At 40.2% G+C, this 23694-nt stretch overlaps 3 protein-coding genes and 1 long non-coding RNA gene across 4 annotated transcripts; 3 read left to right on the top strand and 1 right to left on the bottom strand.

Moving 5' to 3' along the window:
• Positions 1 to 243: 243 nt before the first annotated feature.
• On the bottom strand, positions 244 to 3822 carry LOC135593296 (uncharacterized). Its single transcript, XM_065083246.1, has 5 exons — positions 3591 to 3822; positions 1974 to 2257; positions 1615 to 1704; positions 942 to 1312; positions 244 to 837 (listed from the first exon to the last, which is right to left on the bottom strand). Exons 1-5 carry the CDS (start codon positions 3763 to 3765, stop codon positions 573 to 575), a joined length of 1185 nt encoding a protein of 394 aa, XP_064939318.1. The 5' UTR covers positions 3766 to 3822; the 3' UTR covers positions 244 to 572.
• Positions 3823 to 5473: 1651 nt separating this feature from the next.
• LOC135593390 (uncharacterized) lies at positions 5474 to 11860 on the top strand. Its single transcript, XR_010479575.1, has 5 exons — positions 5474 to 5812; positions 7216 to 7556; positions 10078 to 10116; positions 10240 to 10294; positions 10372 to 11860. It is a non-coding gene; the product is annotated as an uncharacterized LOC135593390 (long non-coding RNA).
• Positions 11861 to 12725: 865 nt separating this feature from the next.
• LOC103980122 (AT-hook motif nuclear-localized protein 20) lies at positions 12726 to 14286 on the top strand. The gene has a single exon (XM_009396408.3). It carries the CDS (start codon positions 13294 to 13296, stop codon positions 14092 to 14094), a length of 801 nt encoding a protein of 266 aa, XP_009394683.2. The 5' UTR covers positions 12726 to 13293; the 3' UTR covers positions 14095 to 14286.
• Positions 14287 to 18438: 4152 nt separating this feature from the next.
• On the top strand, positions 18439 to 21905 carry LOC103980111 (uncharacterized). The gene is made up of 2 exons (XM_009396398.3): positions 18439 to 18815; positions 20350 to 21905. Exons 1-2 carry the CDS (start codon positions 18723 to 18725, stop codon positions 21511 to 21513), a joined length of 1257 nt encoding a protein of 418 aa, XP_009394673.2. The 5' UTR covers positions 18439 to 18722; the 3' UTR covers positions 21514 to 21905.
• Positions 21906 to 23694: the final 1789 nt, after the last annotated feature.

Consider the following 23694-nt stretch of genomic DNA (forward strand, 5'->3'; position numbering starts at 1 on the left):
TGCATCTCCATCCTTCCAGCGATCTGATCTTTGACTAATAATTTCTTCATGAGAATCATTCTATCTGACAAGTTCTTGTTGATTTTTGTACCGTATATACCTGTATGGTAAGACTGCAAGAAGAACATATTGATGACTAACATTATTCCAATATATGACAGTTTAACAATACAAAATGAATCATAAACACCTAGCAGCATTTTCATGTGAGTTTCTCGATATGGGAATAAATACAATAGTCAATGACTAAAATTTGGTAGGATGTTGACAATTACTCCATGAACGTATTACACCGAGTTTAGACCGTTTTACATTCACATCCAAATCAACTTCCACGATTAAGGGTGATAAAAGTGTACATTCGAAACACTAAAGAACCATTATCTTGATAGTACATCACTGGAATCACATTGTTTGATCCTTCTGGATGTCCAACTATAACTTTGAAAGAGATCAGCAACTTGCAGTGCCATTGCTAACAAGTTCAAATTCGGTACATTGACCGAACAGTGTTGAATAGATCAATTCTCATTGTGAGAAAAATAAAAATCAAAGCCAAGTGATGGAGAGAGCTAACCAAGCCACTGTTCAGCACGGCGTTCACCACCACCTCCGACAGCATGACGGATGCTAATCTTCTCACGTGCGTACTTCTCCTGAAGATATTCAAATGCATTCATGTCAAGTTTACCGGTCACGGACTTCCCTTGTTTTCTTCTGATATGTTGTTCCCTAATTGAAGCCCATAGCTTCTCAATCGCATCTCTTTGTCGAGCCGTGAACTTGTCTATGTTGTCAAAAGCATGCTTAACCAGTATATCAATAACAGTTTGAGCCCTGAGAAAACCAAAGGCACGACATCAGTGCACAACGTTGAATGCTTGTATAGAAGCAATAAAAGCATAAACAGTGTATCATGTGACAAATTTCGATGATCTTACCATGGCACTTTATAACGACGTGCAGCTATTTCCAAACATAATAGTAAAACCTCTCTTTGAGATTTGATAAATCTCTTAGGTTCTTCTGCTTCTTCTTCCTTTTGGTTTGAAGTTGTCACATCCTTTCCTCTCGCTCTTTCATCTTTCTTGGATTTGCTTGGAAGCAAAACATCTAACCCAAATGGATCAGAAACATGGATCTTCGTTTCGGACAAAGTAGCTGATGTAGTAGTACCCAGTTCAGCAGTGTCTTTGCCTACTGCTTTGTTTTCAGCTAGTGCCAGTGCTGCAGCTTCTTCTTTGTCATCATCTACTGTAGCATGAGGGAGGCTAGATATTGCATCTTTGATCTTTCCTGCTGCTTTTGAGTACTAAAGAATAACAATTGTCAGTTACAAAGTAGGTACAAAAACTAAAAAGAAAAAGATTGCTATAACAATTCATTATGTTTATACTATATCATCACCAAAACCATTTAATAAACATATCTTGATGTTTATTATCGATATAATTGCAAGCATTAAGTTACTGCAATTGTCAGGAAACACATTTCTGCAGGGTTCCAAAGCAAACAATCACTAATTAGTAAAAACATGTTAACATGTTACTGCTAAAAGGTCTAATAGCCCATCAGAAGAATTATATGATATTTTATGAGTTCAAAAATGCATACCACAAAGCTGTCATCAGTATAAAGATCATTTGCAACCACCGCCTGCAAAATCCACGTTGCCAGCTGATTTTTCTGCTGCTTACTGAAACACTGCATCTCATGAGAAAACCAAGAATAGGTAAGGACAATCTTTTTTTCAACAGTATATCAACTGAATCAGAGAGAATGTATTTTGGAACAAGGAAACATTAGGTAGAGTAGAAAAATGGTATTAGAATAAACACAAGATTCCGTCAAAGTTCTGAAGCATCAAAAGCTCTCTACATTCTGTCAAATACTAGTGACATGTTGAAAGCCCGTCCTGCAGATATTACCACAATCAAGCGGATAAATATATGTAAAGACTCTGAAAAGCTAACCTCTGCAACATCTTGAACTGCTGAAAATAAGGCTTGATAATCCATTCTCAGTGAAGCCTCATTACAAACTGATGGCGAAGCCATTGCAGCTTCCAGAATATCAAAAAACTGACTGCTAGTTCCCGACTTGACACTTCCAGCTTGGATTAGTTGCACAGCAAGTTTTGATGCTTTGCTGAACTTTGCAGGATTCTTTATGTGTGATGCTATCTTTTGCATTGCTTCTATAACTTGTGCCTCTGTAGCATCAACACTTGTTCTGAACCTTAGGCGCTTCTGAGGTGCTGCAAAAGTATGTCAAGTTGTTTAGTTTTACAAAATGCAACAAATTGAAATCCTAAAAATAGTCCCAGTGCAAAAGAAGATAATTACCATAACCACAACCATCAAGCCTTAACCCAACTAATTGGGTGGCTTTTAGTGATTCTCATTCATCAATCCTTCCTAGTAAGGCAGCAAAAGAGAATATTACATGAAACTAACCAAATTTTTTAAAAATATCATGTTTCTAGCACAAACATGGTCTAGTATTCACAAATATTCATAAGACACAACTCAAAATTCCAAGAGACTTCTAGTACCTCAACTTGGATCTGCTTGAGATGTAACTAAACCATATATAAGAAGAAAGTTAGAAACATATGCTCAGAACCTAGAACATTTATCTTTGCAAGTAGTATGAAGCTCTATGGGTTTGACCCAAAAAAGCAAGTCACAGTACAGATTTTACTGCAACAGCAACTGCATGAAAAAATTTTACCTAGCTCCATTCGGAGTTTATCCAGATGATTCCACTTGGTTTGCTACAAGGAAGCTGCTTAGTCAAGTTCCACAGTCAGTTGAAGATTCTTCATAAAGTACTAAAATAATAAGCGTCCTTATCACTAATATTAAGAAGTTCAAGCGGGGAAAATTAGTAATTTCGGTTAAAATCCTTATTAGTTTCATATCAATTTCAAGCAAAAAGCTGAACTATAATTGTCATATTATATGAGCATATTCCATCTCATCTTTTACAGTCACCACTGCAGACTTTCTTTAAATTGTTCCAATATTTCATTCACAAAAACAAAAATCTCATCCAGCAAGCAGTCAAAAAAAGTAATCAAACATTAATTTAACCACTCAGATACATCTTGCAATACAAGGAATTTTACTTGGATTCTCTTCCTCTTTGAAAGATTGATCAGGCCTAACACCATCTGACATGACGTGGGATCTCATGTCCAGATATCATACCACCGAGGAAGGTCCAACCCACTCAAGTCAAAATAAGATCTTATGTACGCCCGCTACAATTTTAGCGCAGATGAACTAGGTTGAAAAGGGAGAGGGGAAAAAAGGATGAGAAACAAGGAAATTAAGTCAGAAAGACCAAAGACAAGAGTGAAAACCAGTGAACCGCAGACCTAAAGAAAGCATCAAGTTGGAGGTCATAAAAAAAGTTATGAATACCTCTACCAAAGGAAACCCTACCACGAACCCTAAGGACGCACCAAGAACAATTACCACTAGAATTGGACATAATAAACACAACCAAGTAAGACAAAGAGACGACTCAGACCCACATATAGAGGCACATAAAAGATGCTATCTTTATCGAGCAGAATCGCGCACCTGCGTCTTGAGGGTCCGAGGGCTTGTCTCGCTTGAGGGCGCTCTTGAGGATGGGCACCGGAGCCGGCGGCGGGGGCGAATCCCTCTTGGAAGAGGAGGCCGCAGGCTGCTCCGGGAGCTGCGGCGGGGACGCCGTCGAGGGAGGAGGCAAGCCCTGGAACAGGTCGTCCGCCATTGATAGGGAGATTGGGGGAGAAGCACGCGTGCGAAGCCCTCTATGAAAGCTAGTTCGTTCCCTTCAACATAATAATCCCTGTACTATGCAATATTTTTATACTTTCCTAACATTTTTATATTTACATATAAGTCCCATCCAATATGAGATTTGCATTTTTATTTTTATTTTACTGTATTAGATGCTTGTATTGTTTTGGATAAATTTTCAAAAAAATCCTAAATTTCATTTTTTTTCCATAGCAACCCCTTCCTTTTATCTTTATTATCTTTTATTTTTAAAAAATAAAATAAAATTATTATGGCATTCGTCCTGTAGATCATCACGTATCTGCCCTATCGATTATTGCTTTTATCCCTCGCCTTCACCGTGTTCCGAGGCCTCATCACCTTCACATTGTCTTCTTTTTCTCTAATCTCGATGAAGATGATTGTTAATAGTCATATAAAAATAGAGATTTTGCTACATCCTAAAATAACCATCATACAATTCTTATCCTCCAACATCTAATGCTTAGCATCGATGTGTTCGATCAAAAGACGAGTAAGCATCTTGCTGAGATTTCAACCGGCATACTTCAACTCATCGAGACAAGTGAAGACGATCGAAGGAAGGGTCACTTTATCGAGGACATTAGTCTTGATGAGGAGTCTATAGTCGTGGAAATTGATATCTAACTTATTGATGAGAGCGTTGAAGGTGCTCTACATCCGCGGTTTGTTGGTAAATGCGACAATGTCAATATGACATCAGTTATCTAATTCAATAACCTTGAAGAGGATGACAATAACAAATTGAAGGAGCTTGCGGCATAATGCATATCCGACAAAGCAAGAATGCTCGAAGAAATCGAAGGGACATGGTGTTAAGTGCTCGAGTTTGGAAACGATGGACACCCATCAAATTCCTCAACCTAGCCTTTTCGATGATCAACGAGACGAATGCTAATGATAATTTTATTTTTTTTAGAAAAATAAGGACTTTAAGTAGAAATAAAGTAAAAAGATATATTTTGCCCGAAAAAAGTGAAAACTGAAAGAAATATTTTTTAAAAATTTGCTCTAATGTTTCTCAAATATGTATATCGATACTTGTACCTATATACACTAAAAGAATTACATTTGAATGAATATGTATGTATATATATATATATATGTATGTATATATATGTTTATTTTATTTAAATGAATATGAATGTTCACATAAGGCATTTGAACCGTTACGTGTCGACATCTTTGCGTCTATCTCGCTTCAAGAGGCGTGAAGAGACTTACAGGTCGCATTAAGATCCGCGCTTGATACTACGAACGGTAAGATTTCGATCCCTCTATGTCGTATAAGTTCAACAATGCTTTTTTGTACATAAATACACATACACAAACGTTTTCATTTAACTTCCGTCAGTAATGCATCAATTGTCAAGATTCACGCTGTCATGATAGGGAACTCATATCCTCTTTGCGTCGCACATCCAAGGCGCTTCAAGATACGTGCAGTCTTGCAGGTTGCATCAAGATCCACGATATTCATCAAAACCGTAGAAAAGAAAGCATCGCTTGACACTACGAATGGTGAGATTTCGATCCCTATCGTATAAGTTCGACAATGCTTTTTTATACATAAATACACATACACAAACGTTTTCATTTAACTTCCGTCACGCATCAATTGTCAAGATTCACGCTGCCATGATAGGGAACTCGGATCCTCTTTGCGCCGCACATCCAAGGCGCTTCAAGATACGCGCAGTGTTGCATCAAGATCCGCGATATTCATCAAAACCGTAGAAAAGAAAGCATCGTTCTCTCTCCCTCCCGATCCGACGCCGTGCGCAAAAGAAACCCGACGCCAGATTTGGGCTACGCGATCGGAGTAAGGTTGTTATGTTGCAGCCGATTCTTTCTCCTTATTTTGATGTGTTGATGGATCGATATGCTTTTGGATCGACGAACCGGCCTAGGGCTTCTGATTGTTGCAGGAAGATCCCAAGAGTTATCCTGCATTCTTCAATTTAATCTTGTTAGACAGTGTTACTTTATGCCGACAGGTACGGGAAAGATGTATCAGGATTCTATCAGGTTGTAATGATTCGATTGTGTTTCCGATTCATTTATATTCGTTGCTATAGATTTCAGTATTGGGTTTGATTTTATGTGCTCGTTAAAATTCATTTTATCTAGTGGCTTAGATTGTATTATTTGTCGTACGATTATGTACATTGAATCCATCTGTGCAACTGCACTGAAACTTGACAAAATTGACAGAGAAAAGAATTTTGAAGAAGGCAGAGGAAGTAGAAATTTCTAAGTTTTTTTTTTTTCCTTAAGAGAAGGTTAGTTCTGATCTTTCCCTTACCCCGGAAATGATGGACATGAGAATGATAGGAACGTAGGTCTTTCTTTATCATGCTTTGTCTTTTTATTTGTGAAAACGTGTTAGGATGTTGCTTATAGTGAGTTCAAGAAAGAGGAAAAGTCTCCTAAAGCTAACTGACTGAAAGACTCAATTGCAATAGAAGTACTGAGATAATCTAGCCATAACCTCTTGGTTAGTGTAAAAGGTTACATGGTAGTAGGAGTTGTGGGAGACAGGGTAATGTTGTTCCCATATAAAATCTTAGCAAGAAAGACAACTAGACCTCTCGTAGGTAAACAACTTGCTTAACCTAATCATAGTAGGACCCTTTGAGACCAGATAGACATTTTATAGGTTATAATTTACGGTGGTTAGTTTATGATTTTGCATTTTATTCACAGGAAATAAACTGGTATTTTGAACTGACAGATAGTATTAACTTTCTGCCAAAAATTCTCTCCTAAATGGAGTAGCTTTTCAGCCAAGCATCCCTTTTGCTAACACCTCAAGCGAGCTAAGTTTCATAGATCCTCTGACTCCTAAAGTGGATCCATATAACACCTGTTGATATTTGGCCATTTAGAACTCTTGACCAAAAAGTTGATAAACCTATTTGTCTATCAGAAATTTCACTTAAACAGGAACTAGTCACTATCAAAATGCCTGCCTGACACTAACAAAACCTAATTAAAAGTGATCCATTTGCAACTAAAGTCACATTACAGCTAAGTTCTTCTGAACCGTGAGGGCAAGTTGGCCACATCTAGGCCCAAAATGTTTCTTTGCTGCATTAGATAGATTTTCTGTTATCTTTTCTTTTTATGATAATTTGCTTTCCATTGAGATACATTTTCTACTAAGAAGCTTGTGGTTAGACTTTCTAGCACAAGCTATTTTATTTTTCAGCTTTTTTTCAATTACTTGTACAAGTTTTCATGTGACAATTGTTCTAGAAACTTCCTCTGTTGTACCAGTTATTAACTGTACTTATGAACTTGTGTGTATATATATCTTAGTTGTGGTCATGCTGCATCAGCTAGTTGGCAAAACAAGAAGTGATATGTTGGTTGCTACTCATTTTCCACTCTTTTACAGATTGTGTCTGTTTTAAGAATACAATGGAGAAGATTTCTGTAGGTGAAATTTGGTTTAATGTCATGCATGCCGAACTGAATCCATGCACGAATGCAAGACCAGTAGGATGTTTCATACCTTCTGGGTTTGCTAGTAATGACAAAATGCTGAATATCAAGCCCCATGGGTCCCAACTGTTGTTTGTTCATTGCTGGCGTGTCTTGGCTCATGGAAGGGCATCTGGCTGGAAGACTATTGCACGACCTGCTATCATGCCAGTTGAGCATTCATCCATGTCAGGCTCATGGAGTGATAGTATTTATGGGATATCCATATAGTCTTATGCTGGAAAATAGGAAAAGGTATGGTCTTTACTTATTATCTGAGTTTGACTTTGTCTAATGCATCTTGGCAATGTCACTAGATGGTATCAAAGAACTTTTGGGTCTTCTCTCCATGTGAGCCAACATGTGCGATATGGTGTACCTCTTTCATGCCTAGCTGGTTCACCTCACATTAGTCCAACATTGTGATTTCAAAGGACGATTTTGAGCTACTCTTCATAATGAAGATTTCATGAATTTGAGTGGGATAAATTGTCAAATCCCAGTTAGTTCTGAAAAACCAATTGATTTGGTATATATGACACTAGTACCCTAATGCTAATAATCAGGAATTAAGCATTTTTAGTCATGTTGGCTAAGGATCACTTCAAACAAGTTATTGGCTTATGAATTATGATGCGACTTAAATTGACACCTTATATGTGACATTTGATTGTCAAGTTTTGGGTTCAGGAAAGAAGTTTGGTTGTCAAACCAAAGATTGGTAATATGTGATTTCTCATGAGATAAGATCTTTTTTTTTATAGCAAACTTGGTTACAGGCCACTGCATTTGTTCAGATGGGTTGGATTTTTGCCTTAAATGAAGCAGGTCTAATTATCTAGTTTGATGCTCTAGAAGTTGGACTATAATTATTGGAACTTATCTTAGTTTTCCTCAAATCAAAATTATCTCAATGTTAGTTTCTTTATGCTCTCTTTATCGTGTATTTCATATGGTAACCTCTATTTGTTAGCTCCAGCTACATGTAGTGTGGCGAATAATCATTCAAGATGTGGATCAGAAGCAGAGTGAGATTTCATCCAGATCAGTTAGGGACTGAATCTACCCCATCTTTAGCTATATCTATAAGTGGAAAAAAAAAGTTTCAATTGAATCAAGTAAAATGGCTTGTGTTGGAGTTTGTTACTGGCTGGTCGAATATGGAGCTAGCCCTGACTTATTAAATGGTCAGCTCCCCCTTGGCCCTTAAACACTTGAGGCTCTTAATTTTTTGAGAAGTCCAAATTATCCATTTTTTTCTGATCAAATAATTTAGAAAAGTGAGCACAGATCCCTTGTGTTCTAAACCTCCTTTTGTTGGTTGATATATCCCACTCTTCATGTGTTCTTGATCAAATAATTTGGAAATTGAAGGCGAATTTACTTTATGTGTGTTTAGAATCTTTAGATAAATATACATAAGAATATTTAGTACTAGCAAATGAAAAATGTCTAATATTTTGGTCCTCTGAGGAGATGCTTCACTTTTTTATGCTCCATATTAACTCAATGAGTTGATTTGTTTTGACCTTATGTATGTTTATATACTTATATGCATATTACATTTAAGTGAATGAACAATGAATGAACTCTGGCCTATGAGGTGCCATGAATTGAGGCACATGGAGAAGCTTTATTCTTTAGCAATCTGGCAATTAGCAAAATGGACTAAACCCATAAAACACACCATAATTTTTTTGTTTTTGAGATATAGGAATTCTATTTGCCCTGATTTTATAGTAACTTCATTTTGCTATCTCTTCATGCCTTAAAACTCGTAACGTTCTGAATTCATCAACCACAAGCATTGACATGGAGTTACTCCTGATGATCTCATATTCTGATGTGTAGCATAATTTATTCCCCTGTTTTTGTTATTTTCCAAAAAATATATACTAAAATCATTATAAGTCTGAACTTCTTAGTATTTGACACCAAAAGCACGAGACTTAATTCAGTACTGATAAGATTTTTGGAATGTAGGCTCCAATTACTGCCTGAAAACAAAAGCAAATGCAATAGGCACTATGCTCTAGCAATTGTAAGATTAGTTATTTGATGACTTTACCAAATATAGGCATCTCAAGCATGTCTTTATATGCCTTTAACTAGATTTTATACTGGAAATAGGAAATGGATCTCTTTAATTAAAGCATATCTTTAATTATCAGATGGAACCAGAAAGGGAATCTTGGAAATTCTTTTCTGCTCATGGTGTGAAAATTTAGTCTTTGTATATTTTGCACAGGCGCCAGTGCAATGTCTTCACAGATCTGTGTGTGGATGTGTGTGAGGATATGTGCTTTTGTCTGATGGTTTCCTTTTGTCTTTCTACTTTGGTTGCAACATATATAGCCCACCAAGGCTGGACACACCTAACAGCCAAAGGCAGTTGATCTTGCAGACTGGGTATATTATAATTATGAAATGAAGAACTTTACAAGCCATATCAGTTGGATTGTTTTTCTCAAGCAGTCTTTTAGGCTTCTGGTTGATGAAGAAATTGAAGTATTGTAAAACCTTCAAAATGGAAGTAGTTCATCTTTGGATGGTCAAGTTAGTTCTTGTTCTGACCTAAGGAGTCCTTTTTCTCCATCTCCATATTCCCTGTATCTCATGCAGCTTGTGCTCTTTCACCTTGATGATCAACTATATCAAAATTCTTCCCCTTGGTGTTTGAGCTTCACTTTTTTCTGCTAGTTCACTAAATAGTTTTCTCTTGATGTCTAGACCAAACACGTTACAACTTCTGATATGCTTCAATGCTCTTTTACAGTTGACGATGTCATACATGAAGTGATTGAGGGTCACAATGGTATGTTGGTACATATGGTATTATGGTTTTACATGTATTTTCCCTTGTTCCTTTCCTCCATATCCTCCAACCCCTTTTTCAATCATGGCTGTTATACATCAACCTTTTTATGTTTGGTTTTAGGGAAATGATATGGATTCATCAAAGGGCATTTTTACTGGAACAATTCAGGAAGATGGTAAATAGTTTAAAACTCATGAATTACCGTAATCCTTATATCTGGACTGCTGAACTTATTGAGCTTTCTGGTATCAGGTTTTCGAGACCAAATCGAGTCGTAGAATGGCCACCCTTGTGGCGTCCTTTATGACCCTCTTCTTACTTGCTTATTCTTGAGAAAGGAGCAGTCATAGTGTTCTTTAGATTTTTATCATTTCAAGATATCAGAGCGCATGCTTTTGGTTCTGCCTATGTTCTGATGCTGGTGCTTTGTGCAATGTCTTCCCTGAAGGCATGTTTTCAATATATAAGATTTTAGGTGCTCTTGGCTAGTCTTTCTGAAACGCATACAGTTCATGGATTGTGATTACTGTTAGTTGTATTTGTAAGGAACTGTGTGCTTCTTTGTTGTCACATGATAAGTGAACTTTCGAAATGTAAATTGCAACTTTCTTTCACTTTGCAAACTTGCAACCATCTCTCTCTCTATCAATAATATATGCATCTTTCCAAGGGAGGGGTAGGGCATCTGAATCCTGGAGCACCACCAGGTCAGTAAAAAAGACCCTCACTTCCCTGAATAGGGAAATAAATGATTTGTTGTACGGAGCTCTTAAACTGTGCAGTGACAATGTCATTTAACCTTGTACTTTCTTTTGTGATGCATCCTTGCAGGGGTACATACCATGAACTGGATAACTTGCTGCTTGGATAAGGGACAAATGTTTCGGTTCTTTTCATCACCCTTCATCATTTCTGATGCTGCCAACTCATGTGACCCTGAGCTACCAGTGGCAAACATGTGTTCTACCTTAAGACCTGAGAAACTTTGGTTTAGGTATGATTGATCTCATACAGTAAAAAAAGTTGGGTCTTCGGTACATGCATGGGAAAGATTGATTTTAAAACAAGGGTTTACATCTCACAAGATTTAGTGTGTATCATCTTTTGGTTCACATCTGCCCTTTTCATGTGCTCCTTACCTGTACTCCACATAAACTACTGCTCTTGCCTGGCCCAGGTTGGAAGGTCACGCACACACCACCATCATTTATGTTTGACAAATGTAGGTTATCCATTTCATGAAAGCTGTGCCACTGTTTTGTTAATCTATCATTCTTAGTATTTTATTGCTAGAACAGTGCAATTGGATTCTTTATAGCATAGCATGACAGGATCTCATTAGGTGGGGAGCCGTTGTACTTGCAAATTGTGCCCTGGACCACCATTTTGGGACTCTTAAAAGTTGATACTATTATATTAGGTAATCATGAAACCCTTACTTGTTTCATGTGATTTGATAAATTAGGAGGTAGGTTATCTCTCCATGTTTGTTTTAGGAAGTTTAATCTTCCCTATAGTTGGTAAGTCACATAAAAATTGGATCATAGGAATCATTCATAAGAGAAATTTTTATTCGAATTCAGAAGTCACTCATGTTCTTTCTTATCGGGCATGAAGGAGTGAAATTATTCATAGACTGCTATGGCTATAATGTACAGTTTTGCTTTCATAAATTAGAGTAGCTTCTATTACAGAACACATATGGTTGGCAAGTTGGTTAAGGGGTACTTTTTTAATGGCTCATGTCTAGGGGTTCCAGCCTGATGTGATGCAGCACTTTGGTCAAGAGTCTGGAATGTGAAGGTGAGGTGCTTCAGATTTTGGATGTATTTAATTAATGAAATTTCATCACCCAACATTTCTTCCTGTGATCCATGAAAGACTAGCAAATGATAGTTTTGCAGTTTGGTCTCAATCTAGTCCAAAATTCTGCTGGAGACACTTCCACCTCTGCATCCTGATACACTAGAAGAATTATATATGTAGACATATCCACATACACACACACCTAGCTTCTCATAGGCGGCTTTGACCCATCAAGCTGGTTCACCCCTTTTGCTTATAAAAGGTAGAAAGAAACATGCAAGAGAAACAATAAAGATAGCACTGACCAATTTGTTCATGTTGCAGTCGTAAAGTAGTTGTAGATTTATAGTCTTTTTGTTTAGCTGGGTAAGATGGTGGATGCTGATCTTTCTTGGATCTCATATAGATGGAACCAAAGGAAGCTATTGGAATGAATTTACATGTTCGTGTTCAAGTTTGTAGACCAAGCATCACTTTTGTGATTTTGCAGATGTTTTTGCCTGACTGGATCAAGGTTCTGATGTAGCTTCAGAGAGGCTCTTGGTTTCATTGACCAAGCCATCTGTCAAACTGAGGTTGCTTTCCCCTTGTCTCTTGTCAGTGGTCAGCTCAAAAGCAGATGCTTCGATAGAGGTTGACTTATTGCTTGGATAGTTATTAAGTTTTCTGAAAATAATATTTTTGGTTAAGTTAAGAACATTTAAATTTCTATTTATATTAATGTTTCATCTTTTCTGGTAATAGTTGTGGTACATATTTGCATCAATTTAAATGATTTTTTTGTCATTCTATCTTCTATCATCAGAGAAGATAAGTTGTCTAACTGAGCTGCAGGTTTAGTAGCACTGTAGATGTAAATAAGATTGCAGATGACAAATCTGAGCTTGACATATGGTCCTACTACATTGGAAACTCTAATTTTCATCTCTCTCTTTCTCTCTCTACTGCGTCACCTATTTCAGTACCAAACCAATCACTGCTTACACCTAAAGAAGCAATGGATTAGAAAAGTCTTCCCTCTTATATCAATCAGGTCATGCCCATCTGCTTGCATTCCTAAGTTTGAACAAAGAGGATGGAAGAGAATGCATCTTCTACCCTAAACATTATAATAAACATATTCCTCAGCTCTTTATCTCTCCATCGTGGACCAGTGCACATCATATCGCCTCTTTCCTTCCGCCTTCCCCTACTCTCCTCCCTCATCCCTCTTCCCTCTTCAATCCTTCTCTGTTTTGGAGATTGCAGCAACTGAGTGCGAGCAGAAGAAGAGGAACAAAGCTCTGTAAGAATAAGAAGGAACGAGAGACAGAGAAGCTGGCGGCTAATCCTTGGTGGGCGGGGCAGCCGGGCCTTCCCGGAGGAGAGATGGGATCCTCCGATCCCAAGAGCCACGAGCAGGAGATGGGGGTGAAGGAATCCGACACCACCGGGAGCGGCGGCGGAGGCAGCGGTGCCGCCGAGGACGAGAAGGACAACGACAGCGAGCCGAGGGAGGGTGCGATCGTCGCCAGCACCCGCCGCCCCCGTGGCCGCCCCCCGGGGTCCAAGAACAAACCCAAGCCCCCCATCTTCGTCACCCGCGACAGCCCCAACGCCCTCCGTAGCCACGTCATGGAGGTCGCGGGCGGCGCCGACATCGCCGAGTCCATCGCCCACTTCGCCCGCCGCAAGCAGCGCGGCGTCTGCGTGCTCAGCGGCTCCGGCACGGTCGCCAACGTCACGCTCCGCCAGCCCGCCGCGCCCGGCGCGGTCGTCGCCCTCCACGGCCGCTTCGAGATCCTGTCCCTCACCGGGACCTTCCTCCCCGGCCCCTCTCCGCCCGGGACCACCGGACTGACGGTTTACCTGGCCGGTGGGCAGGGCCAGGTGGTGGGCGGCAGCGTCGTGGGGTCGCTCATCGCCGCGGGGACGGTGATGGTCCTGGCTTCCACGTTCGCCAACGCTACCTACGAGAGGTTGCCGCTCGAGGAAGCTGAGGAGAGCGTCGGTGGCGGCCTCCCGGTGCAGCTGCATGGTGGGGTGGCGTCACTGATGCCCGGGGCCGGAGGGCTGCCGGACCCCTCGGCGCTGCCCATCTACAACTTGCCGCCGAATCTGGCACATAACGGCGGCGGCCAGATGGGGCACGACGCCTTCGAATGGGCTCATGCGCGGGCTCCATTCTAACAGGTGAAGCATCACAAGAGTACGTAGCCTCTTTACGTAGAAGTCAATGGAGCTCACACAGGTTGAGCTCTCAGTTATTTCTGCCTACCATGTAGTTGTAGCAGTAGCAGTAGCAGCAGTGTGTTGTCTTTGGACTCCTGACAAATTAAACCACTAATAAACAGTATGATGATGATGTTATTACGATTACAAGTAGTGATTCCTTGTGATGGTTCATTGGATTATGATTACAAGCACATGAATTCTTCTGCACCCTATAGAATTGGTCAGATACTTTCATTCGAGTCAATCCATTGCTAGCCTTCTGGTACTGATGATTGCTGTGAGCTAAGCCTTCATTCATCAAAGAAGCTGATGCCAAAAAAGTAGGCATAATTATCATGGCATATTAATTCCACTTCTTTGATCACACATCAAGTAGTGATGCCAATATTCCACCTATGTCGATTGATTTCGGATTTCTTCTTCCTCCTCTCAACCCCCAGCATGTTAGTCTCCCAAGTGCTTTCTCCATCGAAGACCAGTGTAGACCCAGGAAGAACTAAGGCACACGATGGACATGAAATGAACATTAATCTGCTGTGGTAGAAGGGCAAGTCTTCCTCTGACAAACATCAACCGGATCTCATAATCTATTCCTCGAACCACCTATGTTTTTGTTCACTGACTTGATGATTAGTTTATCATGGTAGTGCTAGCAGTGAAACTTGATACAATTTAATAATGTTGATATCATCCCAGCTAATCTCTACCATTTTCATTATGATGAGTTTGTTCTTCCTTCTTAATCCGAGGTTTCGACTACAGATCCATCAGTAGCTTTTGATTCGAACCACTCTTTTGCTTGTGTCGATCACTATAAACTACTTGAAAGTACTAAGAGCAGACCTAATTTTCAGCAGGTTAGGTTAACATTTGCATCTTAGAACTGTTGATCGCCGTGCCACTACCTGTTTAGTTACTGGCATAGTTCTCAACTCCAGAGATTTCGTTGACAAACCGCAGCTGAAGAAAAGTCTTTGGCATCAAGATGACATGACCAGGCAACTCGACAGTGTTTCCACGATCACAAAATGCTGTAGCAACAGTTCCTCGTGTTTTCAGTTTGTTCAAACTTGACGATGGTTTTCTGTTTTGATTCGTAACATCTAAATCTTCCTGTAACGAAGAGGAACAGGAAGCAGAAAAAGATTTGACTCAGAATTGAAACCAAGGAAAGCCTAATAGCTAAGCAAAGGAAAAGATTGCATGTGGAGATCATGTCACTGTCTTTCTCTTTCAAGATCTTGTTTGTGGATGGATAGACTAGACATCACTTCACAATTGTCGCATGGCATTGCATCAAAGTCCATCCATGGCTCGTATACATGATGTAAGGACTCGATCCAATAAAGACTAGATTGAAACAGCCAACATCAGTCATGATGAAATCGTAAGCTGCTGCTTTCAAGTCTCATGCAATAGCCGCAGTTAAAGACTCGTTTAGTTTAGTTAGATTGACTGCTACTTTGTCGTTTATTTTCCCAACATTATACTCATATTCACACTGATTTGGTCGAAACAGTGAGATCGATGCCGACGTTATAAACATAGTTTTATGGAGAGGAAGTTTGATCCGAACAGGTTTTAACCATGGCAAGAGCTTCCTCGTTTGGTGATGATGGATGAACTTGGCACTGAGCTTGAGAGAGAATCCACTGATCAACATGCACAAACAATTGCTGTCAGTGGCAACAGGAAGGGGGACCATGCATACATAGTAAGATCAAGTGAGATTTCAAGTTAAATATGTCTGCTTCATGGCCATATTCCTTTGGTAGTTTGATTACGATCGTTGATGGAGCATCATCTGCTCCATGAAAGTGGACCACTTTAAGGTGTCATTCATTGTTTAGTGAGTGCAAACAAACATTTCCAGATCTCAAAGCCATGCTATGTATGCCCTCCTCCTGTCTTCTCATTTGAAGTAAACCCAGGATAATATTCTCACAAACCTTGTGGTTTAGTTCGATAGGATAATAGACAGAGAGAATCTGCAAGATCATGAGGATTGGTAAAGTTTATTAGTGGTGTAAGCATGTAATCAAACAGTGGAGTCGAAGACTGATGCGAAACCAAGGGAAAGAAAAGTCCAGTTAATGCGCTTCTTTTGACTAGCTAATCTTGCTTGCATGCATGAGAACAAGAAGATGGTCCTCACCTCTCGATTGCACATAGTTTGACCAGGAAAGTGCAGCACTAACGACAAAAGGTGGGCAGGATGTTTCATGCAGAAAATTCTACTGTGAATGATAAGCTGTGCTTCATGTGTCCAAACGTATGTCAAAGAAGATGGTCACAGTCATCTCCTCTTACCACAAGTCGAAAGATGCGCATCCATGCTGAATGATGACCGAGTTAGATAAATGAAAGTGAAGGATACAAACTGAGATAAAGTCCTACTAACAAATTTAGACGGCCAATGAATGACATATGTATATATATATTGCTACTACTTCTATGATTCACAACTAATCCACGAAGGGAATCATCCAACCAATATATAAGATAAATTATTAGGGAGGAAGAGAGAACACTCAAGACAAAAAAAAAAAAAAAAAATAGAGATTAATAATTAAAAATATTATCACTTTTCGTATTAACAAAGGCATAACGATTTTATCAACTCAAGATTAATACATGAAAAATAATTCTTATAAGGAATGCATAATCAATCAACCATGCAAACACCGTATAAGATCTGTGAGAAAAAAAGATTTAGACGACTTGACTTGACATTCGCTTGCTCGTATAAATAAAAGTCTAATAAGTAACTCAAGTCAGTTATCAATCGTCTTTCTATATGAAATATTTATAAAAATATTCGCAAAAGTCCAATGATAGTTGGGTTGATTATCAACTGTATTCCCTAAGAATATTCACAAGAATATTTTTGAAATTTCAGGGGATAGCTCGGGTCGATTATAAACCAACTGCCTCCCCTACAGAATATTCACAAAAATATTTTTAAAAATCTAGGAGTAGCTCATATCGATTATAAACTGCCTCTCTGGTAAAATCTTTACAAAATATTTTATTTTTTCAAGGTCAGATGTAAAAATATACTGTCAACTATAAGTAAAGAGACACAAATCGAGAACTTAGATAAGTTGACTTAAGCGTCGGACGGACTAGCTCAGGTAACCTCTCCTGACTTCGATCTTTATGCAAGTTAGGTCAAGAGAAGATGTTTGTCATCTTGAACGTTCGTCCATATGGATCAAGGCTATATTGATGTCGATGATATTTTTTTCCTAATAATATCATAATTTGATAATAAATTAGATGAAATAAGTTGTCTAAAATGTTATTCGACTAGTAAATCAGTGTAAATATCCGATCTGATCCAAATCAAATCAAATATAAACCAAAACAGGCTCGATCCTTCATGAGAGCGGGAGCTTGACATACCCAAAGGCCACGAATCGTTACGCTTCCCAATTAGGCCGGAGCTTACTGAACCAACGTGAACCGGCCCGCCCAGCTTACTGCGCCGCATCTAGATGGGTTCGGTCTGCCCACATTTGAGCCGCTCAATAGCAGAACCGTCTTGGATCGGGATGAGTCTTGGGCTGGTCCAATTGAATCGGGCCTTCATGGGCTTCCAATGTGGCTCGCGTGGGACGCTTATCGGGCCGACACGTGGAAGAGAAAAAGGCACCCGTAGGATGCGCACAGCTACCCCGACGTCACCCCATCCGTCGCTAAACTCCAAAGTCAAAAAGCCAACTCCCGACACCGCAGCGTGCGAAGGCAGAAGATGACGACAGCCCCCACCATAAACAAAAGATTAGTATCTAATGACTCCACTAATCACTTTCTCTCCTCGCGTCCCCGTGTTTAACCCAGCACGAACCCGTCTGCTTACCGCCAGCCGTCCGTCCCCCACCTTCTCGGGCCCACCGGGGTGGAGCTCACGCGGTTTCCCGGCGGGCCCCCCGAGGGCGCACGTGGGGTGAGCTGCCCGAGCTACGAAACGAACAGCTGAGAAAACGCTTTCACCGATATCATGTCAAGTCGTCGAGGCACACGTGATGTTGGCGGGTAAAGTTACTTAATTACCCTCACCATTCTACACCATTCACTATCGCGGAGTCGAACAATCTTGACCGTTCGTTTCGCGTTGGATGCGTTGAAGAGGAGTCTGCAATGGGAGAGTGGCGGGTAGGTAAAGTAGTAAATAGATGCAGATTTAGTGTCAAGAGTTTGGTGCCGTGTTTGACCTTCGTAGCTTTTTATTTTTATTTTTTTCTGCAGGAAATTTAAGATTCTTTTTCTTTAAAATGGTTCGGCTCATTCAACCCCCACTTTAATCTCGACTTCTTCTCCGCACTGCCCCCATCTCTCTCGCTCGGTCTCTCCGATTCCAATTCCCTTCCGTAGGGGATTCGGCTCTCGAATCCCAGCGATTTTTCTCGGTGATTAGGTGATTCTTGTCGGGAATTTTGGTCTCGCGGTGGCAAATTCACGTTCGACGACGGGATTTGAGCTGTTCTTGCCGGAACTGTGGTACGTGATTGGGGGGATTTGGGGGACTTGGGGGTAGATTTTGGGAAAGTCTTCCTCTTTCTTATCGGGAAGGGGAAGAGATGAGGGGGATTCATAGTAGCGTGGAGACCGTGAATGCCGCGGCGGCGGCCATCGTCTCTGCTGAAAGCCGGGTTCAGCAGGTCGCCGTTCCGGTTAGTTGTCATTCTCTCTTCCTTGTTCTTGTGCCCTAAGTTTTTAATTTGGTTGTTAATGTTGTTAATTTTTTTTCACCTTAATCAGTTCAGATCTACAAGGAATTGTTGTATGGAACGGTTTTTTTTGGGGTGTAGAATTGCTAGGGTATCTTAAAGGAGGAATTTTTCGGATCAGCTTAATTTGGCAGGGAGCTTATAACTGCTCAGGGATTTGATTATGCTAGATTTCAATTGCTTCTTCGTAGGATTACGTTGTTTAGAGGTTGTATAATTTTTAGTCAACTGTTTATGAACTGATATCAGTGATCGGAGATGAATATAGAGTGTGTCTAATATGTAGATTATGTGGCCTTTTGTAAGGATGCCTTAAGCTTAATACTTATGTAAATGCTTATCATCAAAAAGGTCTTGTTCCATTAAATTGATCTAAACAATCGACTATGCTCTCTAATACTGAGAACAGGATCTCGGGGTTTATAAATTCGAACACTAGGAGGAGATGGTGAACCATATCTTCACTTTTCGAGATACTGCTTCAGAAAATAGCTTATCTTGTAGGTTTGATGACAGTTAAGATAACACTTATTGTATTTTTTTCCAATCAGCACAACACTTTACTACTCAAGTTAATTAAGCAAGGATTTTAATATTTTGATTATTTAAGTGACAGGAAATGGTTAGTGCACCTTGTTCTTTATTATTTGTCTTATGGTTGTTTACCGGTATGTTTTCATACTAAATGTGTTTCACTTCACCAAGGTTTTTGTTTTGGCATGTGTTTTGTGCCTCTCTCTTGGGTGCAAGAACTTTGCATCTTAGTACGTCTGAACCCTTAAACAATTGGAATGAAGCAATTGAAGGATCATGAAAAACAATATGTTAGCAAAGGGATATAACATGGAGGAACATAATCAATCATTTTGATGCAAATTCCTGGGCACTGCCTTTACAAGGATGAGTACCCCCAGACCTCTTCAAGAAGAGGAGGGAAGCCAACCTCTGAACTAGTCAAACATGGAAAAGTTTGTGTCACCAATGTGTCCAAGCCTTGCAAAGTTTCTATATGTTCATTGTAACTGGGCTTCCATATCGAATTTCAGAAGCATATGATTTGTTATTCTCTTTATATTAGAATAATAATAATGTCTTTCATGTTTGCTATACGTAATTACTATTTAGCATCAAGATTAGACCACATGCATTGGCTCTTCCTAAATCTCGCATAAACGGAAGCCTCACCACTAGGCAGCCCTTTTTAACTTTTAGCATCATAAATTATGAGATACCTGGCCTCTGCCCATTACTGGGTGGGTTAATATGAATGCATTAATGGCACAACATCTTAAAATATTTAGGTCTGTGTTATCCTGCGAATTATGTTGAGTCACTCTGTCTCTGCAATCTGCGAGGAACTTCTATTTGTTCCATCTGCATGTTAAAGTTCATGGGCTTTTCAGACTATGCTAGTAATGCTTTACAAATATATACTTTTTTGGATTCCATCAATATTAATTTGTCTTTTAACTGCCAGAGGAAAAGATGGACTGCCTGGCTCAGTGTGTATTGGTGCTGTGGTTCTCATGGAAATGGCAGGCGCATCAGCCACGCAGTCCTTGTTCCTGAACCAGCATTTTCTGTGTCAGATGCCTCTGCACGTAGTAATCCAAGCCATCCACCTGAAGTGAGACTTCCATTTATTGCACCTCCTTCTTCTCCAGCATCCTTTCTGCCATCAGGTATCCCATCTGCAACACAATCACCTGCAGGTCCTGTATCTCTTTCTGCTTTGTCACGAAGTTCCTATTCTCCAAGTGGCCCAGCTTCCATCTTTGCTATTGGGCCCTATGCAAATGAGACCCAATTAGTTTCACCCCCTGTCTTTTCCACCTTCACAACTGAACCTTCGACTGCTCCACTTACTCCCCCACCAGAACCTTTCCATCTCACAACCCCTTCATCGCCTGAGGTACCATTTGCCAAACTGTTGACTTCTTCCATCGATGCTAACTGTAAGAAGAGTGAAGCGTATGAGTTTCAATCCTACCAGTTTTATCCTGGAAGCCCGATAGGTTGCCTCATATCACCAAGTTCGGCTTGCTCGGGTACTTCATCGCCTTTCCCTGATCCTGAATTCTATTCCTCTGCTGCTGGCTCCTTCCAATCATTCCTTATTGGTGAACCACCAAAAATCTTAAGTGCTGAAGGAATTGCTGCACGGAAACTTATACCCCGACATGCTCGAAATGATGGATCACTTTTGGATGGTCAGATATCAGCAGCTGCATCAGTAGTGGACCCTGCTATTGTGCCTAAGATTAATGAACACACAATGGATCACAGGGTATCATTTGAGTTAACCGCAGAAGAGTTTGCACGGCGCTTGGAAAAGAAAGTAGCAATGTCAGGTGAAGGTAAATTAGAAATATTGACTGCAAGAAATGACAAAGCCAATCCTTCTTTAGGAACCGATAACAGCAGCAGAATCAGCATTGATGATACCTACCATGACTTGCCCGAGAAAGCTCAGCCTCTTGTTACTCCAGCTAAAGAATTCAAATTTGATAATTCAGATGGTGTTGCTTCGGAGCCTAATGTTGGTTCAGACTGGTGGGCCAATGAGAAGGTCGCTGGCACGGCAACTGAACATCGGAAGAGCTGGGCATTTTTCCCAATGATACAACCAGGGGTAAGCTGATTGGTAATTTTGCTTTGCTTCATGTACATCAGGGAAGGATCGTCAACTGTTAATTAGGTCCATTATCAGTCACGAGAGACAGACATGTTGGGGATCATGATCCACCTGTGAATATCTTTGTTTGGGTAAACAGTGAAGCATGATAATTGGCTATATGAACTTGATTCGAGACAATACTGATGGTCTTATCTCACCTGCATCGGACAGAAATAAAGAGAGGATTTCACGCTCTTGATCTGTATTAACCGTTGTTACACTTAAATAGTCTACTTGCCTTCTTGCTGACTAATAATCAGAAACAAAAGTCCTTTGTAACATATTTCATGAACTCATATAGTATGTTCAAAACCTTTTTTTAAGTGCCTTTATGTATCTTAATCAATTTATCTTCAGTGATATGTCTTGCTATCCTCAGGTTCATGCCCCTTCCAGTGTAACTTTGAGGTCTTCATCGTCCGAGTATGCTTACCTGGACACATTCACTTCCATTCAACGCATTTGAGTGCTTTTAGATTATCTAAATATATTTATTTGTAGGTTTAAAACATAAGAGACAGCATGCAATATGGTATTCTTATGGTATTTGGTCGTGTAGCCTATATTTGTTGTCCTCTTGGTTGATTTGTAGTTGTGATGAGAACAGGAACTCCATCCCGGTTTTACATCAAGGAAAACAATTAAGCATGTCTCTGTCTTCATCTTTTAGGGGAGAATTGACTTCTCCCCATGTTTTCTAGCCCTCCAAATCTTCAACATAATACATAAACACCATCATATCCATGTCCAACCACAGTATTTGGATTAATGCTCATTCAGAACTACAAAAACATCATCAACAAGTATGTCAGGCAATCCAATTAGCCTTTTCCTAGCTAATCTTCTCCTCTGTGGTTGGACATGCCTTTCACATTCATTCTGTTGCCTCAGAAAGCATTTGCCACAATGGTAGCATCGGAAACAAGGGAGTGGTTGTCCACTAAGAGCTGCAAAGTTCTCACTGGATGCTGAAGGGAGAGTCCACCTGAAGTTGGGAAGGTGAGTGGTTATGGGGTCATTATCTTTCGATGGTTCCTCTGTCACGGCGACACCTCTCAATTCCCAACTTACAAACTTCATGTGGCGCTCCACAGCAACTGGTCACACGATTGGTCCATTGCTGTTGTTGCTGCTCGGCATCTGCATTTAGTGCCAGTGATAGCGTTGGAGCTTGTGGCCATGACATCATTTGTAGCTCCCACCATGATATTTAACTCCGAAAGCTGCTGTTCTGCAGCTGTCTGTTGGATTGTTGGTAGAATTAAGCTTTTAGCTTAATGGTGAAAGGTCGACAGTCGGTGAAACAAGTTTGACTCTCCAGCTGCAAGCCAGCAAGAAACAGTAGCACAGACGAAGGATGGATGAAATGATTTGGAGTCTAATTTGCCTCGTCCCAAGGCATTCACTCTCTTCCTAGTTAATGCTCATCAGAATCTGGAGCAATCTTCTCTGACTCTTTTGTTTCTCCAGCATATTTATTGGCCACCGAATTCATCTCTGTTGGAAATGTGTGTGTGTGTGTGTGTGTGTGCAGCTCTGTTTCTGGACTGCATTGCAGCAATCAGATGCCACACAATTCCCTTTAATCTCTACCTCTCTCTCTTCATCTTCTCTCTCTGTCTGATGTGAGATGTGCTGCCAAGTTGCCAATTATTGTATAAGAGATTGCCGTGCTCTCCGGCAAACTACCGGTGTTGTTCCAGTCCACTTCCCACTCATGCAGCTTCTGAAGCGAAGGGCAAGTTGTCTGTGGTTGGATCTAAGATGCAATTTTGCTCCTGGCTCACCAAGATTCAGCAACATGATGCCATCATCATCCATGCCATTACAATAAGACCAGTAGAACAAGTGTGAGAGAGCTGTGCATGTTTTAGATCGGAGAAGTATTCGTTTCTTGCACCTTTCGTGACTCACACGACCAGAAAGAGAGCCACTTGGTTGGCCATGAATCTGTCCTGCTCTGGTGCCCAGAAATGTCCTAAGATCATCTCAATCCAAAGTATGGCTTATGCTTATCTGGCTTCGATCTTAAATCAAAACACTTGGAATAAGAAGGCCTAAACAAATCCAAGTCAATTGCTTCTCAATCATGTAAGCATTAGCAGCAGCTCAGCTGTATCCTTCTTCAGAACTGTGGAAACAGGA

This window comes from Musa acuminata, chromosome BXJ1-1, assembly GCF_036884655.1.
Source record: "Musa acuminata AAA Group cultivar baxijiao chromosome BXJ1-1, Cavendish_Baxijiao_AAA, whole genome shotgun sequence".
Taxonomy (NCBI): Eukaryota; Viridiplantae; Streptophyta; class Magnoliopsida; order Zingiberales; family Musaceae; genus Musa; species Musa acuminata.